At 40.0% G+C, this 13,459-nt stretch overlaps 1 protein-coding gene across 2 annotated transcripts in view; it reads right to left on the reverse strand.

Moving 5' to 3' along the window:
• Positions 1 to 13,459, reverse strand: part of PPM1A (protein phosphatase, Mg2+/Mn2+ dependent 1A) — a 344,322-nt gene that overhangs the window by 101,203 nt on the left and 229,660 nt on the right. The window contains exon 4 of one of the 2 annotated variants that reach the window (XM_069207419.1): positions 1,379 to 1,490. The exons of the other annotated variant lie outside the window; for it this stretch is intronic. Within the exon in view, the coding sequence (XP_069063520.1) occupies positions 1,379 to 1,490 (112 nt within the window). The remainder of the gene's footprint in view (positions 1 to 1,378; positions 1,491 to 13,459) is intronic. 2 annotated transcript variants of the gene reach the window in all.

The following is a 13,459-nucleotide window of genomic DNA, read 5'->3' on the forward strand; positions in this document are numbered from 1 at the left end:
TCTGAATATCTGTCATCTTTTAAATCACTGCATTGTGATTTCAATGCAGGATTTGACATCTATTAAACTAGGGGCTGGAACCAACAACTAAATCTGTGGGTTTTCCAATTATAAAAGTTTTGAATTCTCTCTACAGCTTGCTTTTATATCAATGCCAATAAAAGAAATCCAACTAGATAGACAGCCTTTCCATTTGTAAAGTCAGGTGTAGCTGCTAATCATACGCCACTGAAACGTGTTCCAATGTTATACAGAGGACACAAATTTGGGTTGAACAAAAAAGCCTGCTCTGCCAAAAATGGTCTCTTCTCCCAGAGGTACTTATCTCATCGCCTGAAAAAGGCTTAATACAAGCAGCAGTTAAATTAATTCAGAATATGAATTATAATAATTAACTGTTTCCAGACCATTTGTGATATACATTTTCCTCAAAACTACATATTGCTACATGGAATTTAACAAATTAAAACGGAGCAAAAACTCAGAAATCTTAAAAGTATGTAGAGAAATTTGTGTTTAAAACTGACAGAGTATTTTCTTTGTACTTTCAAATACTATTAACAACGTATCACTGCAAACAAGACCTCTTTGGAGAAGCTAGTCCTGAAATGGATAGGCGGGTAGTCTAATAAAGTTCTTCTCTGAGAATTGGAATACTTTGAAACCACTTTCACTAACAGGTTAATATCACAGCAGATGTACGGCATTTAAAAACCTAAATAAATATTGAAGATGCTTCATCCATAACTATTAAAATGTAATCTAGGTAATAAAAGAGATGGTCACAATAATTCATAATTTATTATAAAATTACACTTACCGCATCAACACACAGATGAAATGCTGGGGCTCCATCTTACACATTGTAAAACATACAACTGCATTACAAAAAAATGTATTTGTACATTCATTTTGATCAAATGTAAACTACAAAAATGTGACATTGGGGTGGGACAAATTAGGCCAGTAGAGGTAAAAGCCCATATACATAGTTTTTAAATTGCACATTCAATTTTGCCAGTAGGTCCCATTTGACAGAGTAAGTGGAAATGATTTGACAATTTAAGAAGGCTAGTTGCATAATGGCTACTCACGGCACAAAGTAATTTCTCCCACCCTTTGTGACATATAATAAAACTCAAATTATACAATCTTTAAAGTTTGTTTGGTCTTTCTTAGCAGCCAATTTTACTTTTATGCAGAAGATTTTCGGGTGACACATGCACGGAGGAGCTTGAGAATAGGGAAATGTAACGCAAAAATAGATAAAGAACGAACAAACAAACCTTATTTTTGGGAGGAATGGCATTTCTAACTGCCTTCTTAAAACAAAAGTACAGGTTGGTCAAAAGCAGATGCACACTTATTTTTAACTCACTTGCTTGCCAATTCACCCCCTGGTGGGAGATTTGGGATGCTCTCAGTTGCTAACGTACGCATCACATGGACTAAGTCTGGCACGCCTTCTTCGCCCTGCTTCTTTATGATCTCTGGGAATCAGAAGTACTTTTTTTGTAAGTATTGTCCAAAACGTAACTTTAATAAGATTGAAACAGTTTTATGTAAGGCAGTTAAACAAAATTTTTAATACCAAACCTGCCCTGGTGCGGGCCTATAGTCTCAAAGTGCTGCAGTACAAAATCAGCTGGAATGTTAACAATGAACTGGAATTGATCTATAAAATACCTTGTGTTGTAATTTTGTTAAGTTAGTCTCAACAATATCTAGAGCAACATGTTTTAAAATAATGCAGAATGATATAAAAAAAGAAAAAGCTGAATTGTCAACAATTCAGTTGCTGCTTGGTCAGCCATTTCATGTAAACGTTCAGGGTGCTCACAAGATGTTATTTAATTCAAAATATAATTAGTATCCTAGTCAAATTAAAGTGCAAAAATCGAGAAATAAAAAGCAGATTATATTGCTACAATAAATCAAACAATATATTTAAATCAAAAGCCCTTAATGAATCGTTTATTGATCAAACTGATTAGCGCAATTACGTTCAACAGGCTTCAAATCGAAAAAAACATTTTACATGCACATTCGCAATACATGACATCTTATTCCAAAAACCCATATGCTTAATATTGATCTAAATGTTCCATTAAAAAAGACTTTGCTTCACATTTTTTATTCCACGTATTTTGACAGCAAATTTCACATCGAGGGCTGAGCTGGTGTTACAAGTGGGACTACCCTATCTTTGTGTGCAGGCCAATGTTGGCTTTCCAAACTCAGTAGTAGAGTGGGCATGTCGACACTGACACATCCAAAGATGAACACTGCTCTGCAGTAGGCTTTTTCCACTATTCGAGGCATAGGTTACTGGAGCAGAATCAGCGCCCCCCTTCAGAGGGGATGGTGAGTTATAGACACTGAAGACCAGGTAGGTGGCTTCTGCCTTTTTGCTGCATATATTTATGATGCTCGATTCTTCAGGATTATTTATCTTAAATGTGCTCAGGCATTCCCTCTCACCTTAACAGGAAGTCGGTTCTTAATACGAGGATGTAAACACAGCGGTTTAAGAACGAGAATGGCGCATCTGACGAAATGCATCACAATACACAATGTAAACAATTCACAGAGCAGAACATGGAGAAATAAAGTCGAAAAGAAGTAGTGTTGAGGCAAACGATTTTTCGGCAGGGTCAAATGTACCCCTCTGGGTCCTCATTTGCTCTATAAAGAGGCACTAGAGAGGGGCAGGAAGAAAGCATATTTTAAGATGAATTCTCTTTTCCGTCCATTCTCAGTGGCCTCCTTTGTCATCTCCCCCACCTCTTCATTCCGCATCACTGCCTTCCCCTGGGACAACATGATCAGAGCACAACAGCCTATATTTTGTAAAGCACTCCCACTTACGGTAAGCAGCACTTCATCCTGAACCCAAGTTTTTAAATGGATAAGACAAAGCTCAAATGGGAGGAATATCTGAGGGATACTTTAGAAAGATAGTCCCTTGCTTTTCGGACGTTGCCCTTTATAGAGAAACATCTATATATGCAAATGGTTCGCACCCGCATTGATGGACCTTTTTCTGATATCATTCAAAGACTTTCCTTCACAAGCTTCCTTTTCTGCTTCTCAGGAAAAGGTGCATTATGAGCTTGGGATAGCACTTCAATATATTTTTGGTCTATCCACAGGTTTAATGCCAACAATCCACTCAGGGTCTTCGAGTAGCCCCAAACTGGATCCTGCCCTCGCTTCTATCCCTCTCAAACCTTCCATTCCACCAATGATGGTTTTGGTGTGGAGATGATGTGGTCTGAACTTAAGACTGAGCCTTTGTAGTGAGTTACCTCTCTCTACACAATCTTCCGGTCATAGTTCAACAAGAAAGTGTTACTGTCGCCATCTGGACTCTTCAATTTTGCAAATCCAACTTCTTTGAGTTAGGTGGATGAGAGTTCGGCAGTTCATTCAGGATGTTTGTTTTCCATTAAAGTTTTAATGAAGTGTTTATATAGAAGCAAATAGGACACATATTATGAATCTGCAAAAATGCTGTTTTACAGAAGAAAGGGGATTAATTCAGCTGCCAATCGAGTTCTGAGTTGGCTCTTTTATAGGGCCCAGAACGCTCCTATGCACCTTGCATATCCTGAACATGAACAGATGATGCTGCCCTTTTTCCCTCTTCCACTGAAAAATAGGACAATGCCATAGCAAATTCGACCTTACATTCACATAGGGCACTCATTCAAGTTAAATCCCAGCATTAGGTCAAGCGAAGAATCAACCCGGACCCTCACTGAAACCTGATAGCTGCGGGCTCCACAACATCACCTTTCAACTAAGGAGTGTTGTGAAAGGGACTGACTGCAATATACAGACCTTACCAACGAAACGAGAAACACCTGCCCTTGATGTCACAGTTTAAGGTTTCAAAATCAGCCTGCCCTTCTCACTTCTGTGCTGTACTTTTTAGGGAAACTTTCTTCCAAATTTTCTGAGCACAGTACTAGTCAGAATAGCTAGGTCTACACAGTCAGTGGTATCACAAGCCTGGGGCATGGAGCAAATTGAAACAGGGAAGGCAAATTAGTGGCATCATCATCAGCTGATGATGATACTGCATATTGTGAAGAGGAGTGCTGCACAGACAAAGCAAGAATAGAATCTGAAACTGGTGAAGCTTGGGTAACTGGTAGGTAAGAGGTCTATTGAGATAAGAGCAGATATTTATAATGAAAGGAGAGAAAGGATTACAAGTGAGCAATATGCATTAAGGTTTAAAGTCATAAACAACAAGAAACTTGAAAATGTTACATTATTTTTCTCTACTAATGATATTCTATCATACTGATTTCATGGTGTAACTCACAAAACGCAGTTTTAGGTGTAGGAAACCCTTCTGAATAGTGAGCCATCTTTAACACACAATAGGAGGTGTATCATTTTTTCTACTATGCACATCCTTTGCCAACCTGTCTGAAAAGCTAATAACTTGGTTACTTGTTTAAAAATGGAAAGCTCTACAGGCTTCATGAGAAAGCTAGTGATGACACCAGGGAGGCACCCTGCAGATTAATATAACATTGAACCGAAAAAATAGGCCAAAGCAGGTACTCAAGCCACATAATGCAGCAATAAGCTCAGCCACCAGGAGTACCTGCATTCCTAAGCTCAAGATCAAAAGCTCCAGCCTGGGAATGCCCAAGGTCCAACTTTCTACCAAATTTGTTGTAATCCCATTCAGCTGTGTTTGCTATATTGCTGTTCAATTTTCATATGGACAACTGCATGGGAAAAGCGTGTTGTGGTACCCCCATCCCCAGTTCTCTCAGCCCCTGCCTAACGGATCATTCTTAAACTTTCCAGGACAGAGCGGAGGTGGATGAACTTTTTTTTCCTGAAAAGTTTTGCGAAGATTTGTCTAGCAGCGCTAAAGTTATAAGCAAACTAAAAATGTTTTTGCTTTGGAAATGGCAGATATACGCACACACACATATGGAGAGATTTAATGCTATAAAATGTCAACTTTCACCACTTCCTGTATCTCGTCAGAATCCTGGTTACCTTCCACCAAATCAAAAGCAAGGGAACAATGCTTGCTTTACATAGTGGTGCATATAATAATTAATTGGCTCTGTATTCTCATTTCTAAGAGAAGGCTCAGAGTGTTATAATTCATATTATTGTGCTGGGCTGCAATAGAGGAATTTATTATGCAAGCAATATATTCACAATTAACACAGTTACCTGCTATAAATCCTTAGTACAAAGATGTGAAGATCAGACAGGTATTTACCAAACTCAAACGCAACCAAATAAAAAAAAAAAAAAAAAAAGAAGATGGTTCATACATTGCTCCCTACTTGGACCAAGATTTCAAAGGCTCTTGTTATTTTCTATGGCAATATTCTCCAGGGAAGTGTCATAATCTATTAACTGGCATATATGTTGATGTTGGGAGTAGGAAGCCAGGGGTAACTCATTTCAATAATACCATAATTCATAGTGGGTTATGCTCATTCGAACTCATTACTTAAAATGGACTTACTGCAACAAATATACTTTATTATCATACTTAGACACACGAACTGAAGGATACAACTTTTACTTTTTTACTAGTTACAACAATAATCTGATAGATATTACTACAAAATTGAGTAGCTATTTTCGTTGTGATACAACATAGAGACTCTGTTCAAGTTCTCTAACCAGTGCAAACTTAATGGAAGTATTTGCCCAACTACGAAAGCACTATTTTATAGTGTGTCACCTTTATGGAACAGCTTCTGGTCTGTTCAACTTGAAGATGAGTCCAACAGCATCATGCAATAAGTGCAAACGAGAGGATGCTAACCTGTCCAGCATACTCTTCATCTTCCAGGAAACACAGAACTGTCGGAGGGCAATGTATTCAAAGCTGCCAGTTTGGTGTGAAAAAAAAAAATTGAATCTAATGTTACTGGATGGGGAACGATCACGTACCAGACGTGGCAGTTGTGTTTATATTTAATGTTATGGCAGTAATTAAGTTCATAACGATGAGGGTTTAGTTAAAATCAGAAAATGCCAATCACTTATGATAAATTAATACGGATTGCATCGTTGTAGAATTTAGTATTTTAGAAAAGAAAACTGAAAGAGGATGAGTGCAAATGGTTATTGCTCCATAATTATCTGGAGGACGGTAGCCAAACTAGAATGTAAGCAATAAATCCATGTCTGGCTACTTGGCATTTTCTGTTACTACTGTGAATTTTGCTCTGGTGAATCACGTGCCCAGATTTTAGTTTTAACTGCTGTCTTTGACATCAGTGTCCTCTTGGCTTTGCTGCTCCTTTTTCTCTTTCATGTGCTGTACATAAAAAATAAATAAAATAAACATTAGTTTAATACAAGACTTGAAAATGCCACCATCAAGACATTCAGGGTCTTAAGAAAGTGGACATTTAAGCCATCTGAGAGTTCTTACAATGTATCATTATTCTTGCCAATCCTGACAAATCGTCATATTTGAGCCGCTGATGATATCTTTATGACGTTCCTCAATTTGGAAGTTCTTCTGGTGGTACCTACTTAAACAGGGCAGTTTGGGGAGCTGACATTTGAGGATTAGTACTCCCATTGCACCACATTGGTATGAGCTTCCTGCCCAGCAGGCTCTTTCCCTTGCTCTGGCTTTATTCCCAAGACGGTTTCTGCTTTCCATTAGGAACAACAGAAAATTCTGCTTTTGTTTTCTTCAGAGAAAGAGGCTTCTGGGTCCTAGGTGTTACTGGGGCAATGTCCAATTAGAAAATAGGGGTCAGATGTACAAAGCATTTTTCAAGTCGCAAAGAGGCAGATTCGGTGCATTTGCGACTTGAAAAATGCTTTTGGGGTTTTGAGATTCAGTATTAGGAAGGGGCGTGTCAAGGGCGTCCCTTCCTAATACTGAATCCAAATGGTATGTAGGATCGTTTTGTGACTGTGAATGTGGTCACAAAACAATCGCAGTTAGCACTAGTTTCAAACTGGTGCTAACCCATTCGCAAACTGGAAGGGGTCCCTATGGGACCCCTTCCCCTTTGTGAAAGGCAGCGAAAATATTTTTTCCAGAGCAGGCAGTGGTCCCACGGACCACTGCCTGCTCTGAAAAAATGAGAAGAAAACTTTTCATTTTTGTTTTTGAAATGCATCGCGTTTTCCTTTAAGGAAAACAGGCTGCAATAAAAAAAATAAAAAATAAACTGCTTTATTTAAAAGCAGTCACAGACATGGTGCTCTGCTGTCTCCAGCAGGCCACTATCCCTGTGAGGGCGGCCATTCCCAATGGGGTCACAAATTGCGACCTACCTCATGAATATTCATGAAGTAGGTCATTTGCCACCTCATTGAGAATCGCAAACAGTGTAAAGTACACTGTTGTATATCCGGTTTTGCAACTTGTGAGTCGCAAAACCGGATCATTGTATATGTGGCCCTAAGTTCTCCAGTATTGGTATATTTCATGCATTCACATGCTTTAATCATTTCCCATCGAAGTGGGCATCTCACAGTACCCAAATAAAGCAGTATATATCAGAATCATAGGCTATAACGGCATTTAAAAAGACAGTTAAATAGTCTATCTATGTCCTTTTTAAAATAGAACCAAACTTGAACTATAACCAATCAGGTGACAATACCCTCTGGAACGCTCACAACAGAGGCCAAGTCCCTCAGATTTTCAAGCACAAGTGGAAATAAATAATCCTGAGCCATAAGGGGAGCCTCTTTGGGGAGGCGGGTGGGTGGTATGTAAATCTATGAAAGTTGGAGAACTGCGGTTACAGGTAAGTAACTCATTTTCTTCTCCAGTACTGGATCTTCCATAGATTCACACATGCTTGAAACAGATTAGCAAGCAGTTACTGTATTTGTATATCTTATAGTATTAACACAAATGTGGGGTAGAAAATGTATAATACATACCATTCATATGCAATTATATATCAATCATACATAAAAATTTTCATAAATACTTAAACAAAGCCTTGGAATCAAAAGATGTTCCTCGTATTGAAGTAAGTGGTGTGGTAAAACCTGTCCAAATACTGTGCTGTGCTGATTCCAGATAATAATGCTGCATAAATTATATGTACACTTTCCCGAGTTGCAGCACAACATATCCTCTCAAGAGGCACTTCCGCAAACAAAGCAGTTGAGGTGGAAACTGCCCTGGTTGAGTGTGACCTAGTTTTCTGTGTGAGGGGCTTGCTAGTCTGAGTTGCAGAACTGGACTGCAGCTGAAATTCATTGAGCAATGGTTGCTATCATGACTGGAGCACCCTTACGAGTGTGTCCATCTGAGTCCAACAGCTGGTCATTTCTCATGAGTTGTTTAGTGATATGCAAGTAGAATTTTAGATCTCATTTGCTACCCAGCGTATGAATAGACCTCCCAGCTGGTGGTGCCGAATTCGGGAAGAAAGTCCAAAATATTATAGGATCACCAAGGTAAAATCTGACGAAGGAACCTTGGGAATACATTTTTGGATGGTTCTGAGAAGTCCTAATTTGCCTGTGCGGCGCAAGAAGCTTCTTGAGTTGAGAAAGCCTGCATCTCCTCTACCCTTCTGGTGTGAGTGAGCGCTAGTAACAAGATGACTTTCCGTGTGAGAAATATGCAGTGAGCTCTGTGAATGGGTTCAAATAAACTCTTCATGAGTTTACATAGAACTATGTTCAGGTGATAATCCAGGGGAAAAGCCTTTACTTGAGAAAACTGTGAATAATTCTTATGAAGGTTTTGATGATTCTGCAAGAGCAGAGACACAAAATTTGGTAAGCATCTACATCTTGATATTGCTGCAGCTGTACCAACCGTGACTGAACTAGCGAGAGGAGATAGGGTAGTTAATTGTCACATTATGCTAGTAGAGGATTTAGGTTTGATTTCTATCACGATAGGCAGAAACGTGTCCATTATATCGTTTACATATCGATTTCATGGCTTCCGCCTTCACTGGGAGAGAATACACATGCAGTCCTAAGGAATACCGAGATCTTTGAATTCACGGAATTTAGGAGCAGTGCACTTAAAGGGAGAGAGGTCGGATAAGGATGAATAACCTGCCTTAGTTCATCATCAAACGTTTGCAGGATGTTGGTAGGTGAATGTGGTTTCGTTCCTATAGCAGGAGAAGCTCTGTGAACCAATGCTGCGTGGGCTTGCTGGGGGCTATCAGAATGACACTATACTGCTCCATGTTCCTATTGCGAGAGAACCTTTGGTATTAAAGACACAGGGGAAAAAAATAGGCATAGATCCTGGACCATCTTTCGAAAGGCATATCCCCACGATCCTAGATGTGGATGCCAACATGCACAGAACTGGCATTTGTGTTTTTGGTTTGTTGCAAAGAGATCTATGGCCAGTTTACACAGAACAAGAAGATCCTGCTTCGCGCCGACTGATCAAACTACCATTTGTGGAGGCTGTTTCCAGTTCTGCTTAGCAAATCTGCTAAGAGATTTCTATTCCCCCCGGGAGCATGTTCGGCCAAATGGGTTTTTCTGTATGTTGTCAGACAGCTTCAGATTTCCTGATCTTCCTTGGACAGCGATAGTCATCTTGTGCCGCTCTGTTTAATCACATATTGCATGCTGGTGGTATTATCTGTGCAAACTAATACCGAAGACTCTGCTATCATTGGCAGGAAAGCTTGGAGACTGAGGAGATTGGTTTGAGCTGCAGACAATTGATATGTATGCCCTTCTGGAGCAAAGACCACTTTCCTTGAATTTGCAGGTTCTGTACATGACTGCCCCAGCTCTCCAGGAAGGCATCCGTAGTCATTACAAAGTGAAGTATCTGAGGTAAGAACGTTAGGTCTTCTGACAGGTGGGAGATCTGGGACGACCAGGTGAGAGCTTCCATCATACCTGTGTGAAATTCACTAGGCCATTGAATGCTTCTTTTGTTCGAATCTATTGTTTTGTAATTGTTCCTCTAACGCTCTCATTTTCAGGCATGCATAAGAGATCATATTCATCGCTGAGGACAGGATGCCTAAAAGTTAATTGAAAAGACGCACTGAATTTTTTTTCCCCGCTCTTTCAGAGTCAGTTCCTAGAGCCCTCATTGCTAGTCTTGGGATAGAAAGTCTTTGTCTTGGACATCATCTAGTATTGCAGTAAAGGAACAGTATCTTGTTGAATAGAGGAGTTGAGGATATTTGATAGTTAACAAGGAGACCTAGTTTGTGAACCAACTTTAGGCAAGCCTCTGTGGCCTTGGGGGCTTGAAATGCTGTCTTGCTTTTATCAACCAGTCGAGGTAGGGGAATACCTGATGACTGGCCTTCCTGAAAAAAGATAATTTGAAGCCAAATTGGTAATGTCTGATGTGTGGGTGGGAATGCGGAAATATGAATCCTGTAAATTCAAAGCTGTCATGCGGTGTCGGAAAGGGTGACTGTAAAAATATTGTTTACAGAAATACTTGTTTCATTTCAATAGGTCTATGATGGATTGTCATTTCTCAGTTATCGTGTCTATGAGGAAAACCGAGAACAGTAGCCTGTTGCTTGATGAGAACGTGGATCTTTCTCTAGTGAACCTTTGGTTAGCGTAGCTAGCACTCCCTTCCGAAGCAGATATAGATGAGGTGGGAGACCTGGTTTAGGTGGAGTAGTAGGCGAAATCTGGGTGGACTAACATCTGACTATATGTGATGAGATCCAGGACTTATTTGTCCAATACTATTTTCCACCATAGATGACAAAACTTTGGACTTGTTTCTCCCACAGGATGATGTAAATAGCACTAGAACATTGTCACTGTACGTAAGCTAGCCTAAGGGCTACTGAGAGGGTTGATAAGTCTGATACCTCTGGTATCCTCCTTGATACAGATAAGTGTCTCTTTTGTGGGTCCCTCTAAAGGGTGTTTCTTTCAAAATTGTAATGTACCAAAAGATCTTGTGGTGTCAGTCAGCCTTGACTGCTTGCAAGGCATCGTTGACATGCTTGCCAAACAGCACGTCAGCATGGTAAGGTAAAAATATTAGATACATTTGCACCTCAGATTCTAATTGTTGTGGCCTTGAACCAATCCTTGTGTCTAAGCACCACTGACCCTGCCAGTTGTGGGAATCCTATTGAAGCTATATCTATAGCGCTATCTATGCTGTTTGATGAGGACGTTTGGCCTCTTATTCTTAAAGGGGACAGAAACCACCAAAAATAATCTGGTGGGGATTTACCAGTTGTGGGTGCAACATGCCCTGTGGGTCTAGTATTAGAGCTACATGGACCTGACCAAAGCTTTGAAATTAGAGGAGAAGCTAAGTGGTGAAATTGTTCCACATATTGCCTTTCCATATATTGCTGACTGTTGTGGACACGCTCGTATTAGTCCCTTCAATTCTTGACAATGTTTTTTGGGATTATGTGTGTTTTGTTCTTGTTGATGATTACGTGCTTCTGTCATCGTTTGCATGGTCATCGACAAGGCAGACGTAGACCACTAGGCTGACGTTGACAATTTTTATTTTCAACGAGGCCTTTGTCATGGACGAATCCTTTGTCATACATAGACAAGGCTAACATACAGGATGCAGCTGTAGACGAGACAGAGGATGCAGTAACAGACAAGGTCATCGTAGAATATGCAGTCATAGACAAGGCGGCCAAAAACAATGCCGTTGTAGATGATGCAGTTGTAGACAAGGCCGTCGTAGTTGTGGTTATCGTATACGAGGTTATATTAGACTAGGTTATTGTAGACAAGGCTGTCGTTGCACACTACCGTCATAGACAAGACTGTTGTAGGCAACCGTCACAGATGAGGGTGTCGTAGGTGACCGTCGTAGACGAACATCGTAGATGAGGCCGTCAGACTACCATCATAGACGATGCTATTGTAGACGAGGCCATCGTAGATGAGGCTGTCACAGATGAGGCCCTTCATAAATGAGCCCATCATAGGTGAGGTAATAATAGTCTACATGTCTGTGGTTGTCGACCTTGTTATTGTAATTGTTGTTAGCGATGATTTTTTACAGCGGTTTTGCTGTAGACACCCCATTGTCAGGTTATGAGGATCTTCCTCATGTAGTGTCAGGGCTGAAGAGGGAGTTGAGGGTCTGCCTCTGAGGATGTTTTTTCCCCCCAATTTTCTCTCTCTATGAAAAGAGCCTATGAAGACTCATGGTAATTTTTTACAGCTTTTCTGTGCGCCTTCGGGGGAGCTATGGCGCAACCTCTCCTGACCTCTCCTGTGAGGTGAAGGAACCTCACTGTGCTCATCATAAGTGACAGATTTAAGTTTCTGCAGTTCCAATAATAGCCTCATCTCATAAAATGAGAGTTTTTGAGGAAAAGGTTAGACACATTTTGTAGTCCTTTACCTTGTTTTCTGCTACTCTGACATATTAGTGCCCGGGTCTGAGAAATGAAAAATATAACCTTGGATGATCTAAAAAGAAGTAAAGTAATAGCTGAAGGAAGAAATGGAGCAGAGATCAGGGAGACTCCATTCACACGACGTGTGGTAGAAAATTTGAGGGACTCGTCCTCTGCTGGGAGTGTTCTAGAGGGTGCAGTTGCCTGATAGGCTATGGTTAAAAGTATGGTCCTTTTTTTAAAAGGACATAGATAGGCTATTAAACTGACTTTTTCATTGCCGTTATAGCCTAGTATAGTGATATACACTGCTTTATTACGGTACCGTGGGGGTTCCACTTCGACAACTGGGAATGATTCAAACATGTGAATCTACAAAAGATCCAATACTGGAGAATCTTTGTTACACTTGCTCAAAACAGTGTTGATGAAAAGAAGGGATCCATCTCAACACATTGTTCCTGGATCAAGCTGATTATTGCCTAGTCCCATTAAAGTTTAAACTTTGTGATAAGGACCAAATCAAAAGGAAATCAACTAGGATTACCACCCAAGGGATGAAGTGAGAGACATTCTTGATTGCCAACTACTTAATTTCAAAATGAGTGTGATACACATTCAAAATCGATTTACATCTCACTACAGACTGGAAGCAGAAGCCAGGGAATTACTTCAGCCTAGATCCTAACATGATATACTCATAGATGTGGTTTGTTTTTCCACGTTAATGAGAACATATGTTGCACTGCGCCTGAAGTAAGAGTTTTCAGCATGAGTAGGCATAGCCTTTGTTTAATAAGGATTGAGAGAAAGTAGGTGGTAATTTTTTAACCATTTGCCAGTAATCACCTTCCCTCCAAATCATCCTCATTCCATTATTAACATTCAACCCTTTCATATGTTCCTTCACCTTTCATCCATGTGGTGCTTCGTGAAAGGCAATGGTTTGCTGGATGATTGATCTCTCTTTTACAGAAGTTGGACTAAAAATAAATTAAAGTTATATTTCAGCTGGGATAACAGGGAGCCCGTAGAAAAGGTGGATCCATCATATTTCTAGAAGTTACAGGACGAGAAAGCGAGAAAATTATGAGTATTATTGGTCAATAATTAGAACATATTTAGGGATT

Source organism: Pleurodeles waltl, chromosome 9 (genome assembly GCF_031143425.1).
Source record: "Pleurodeles waltl isolate 20211129_DDA chromosome 9, aPleWal1.hap1.20221129, whole genome shotgun sequence".
In the NCBI taxonomy this organism is placed as follows: domain Eukaryota; kingdom Metazoa; phylum Chordata; class Amphibia; order Caudata; family Salamandridae; genus Pleurodeles; species Pleurodeles waltl.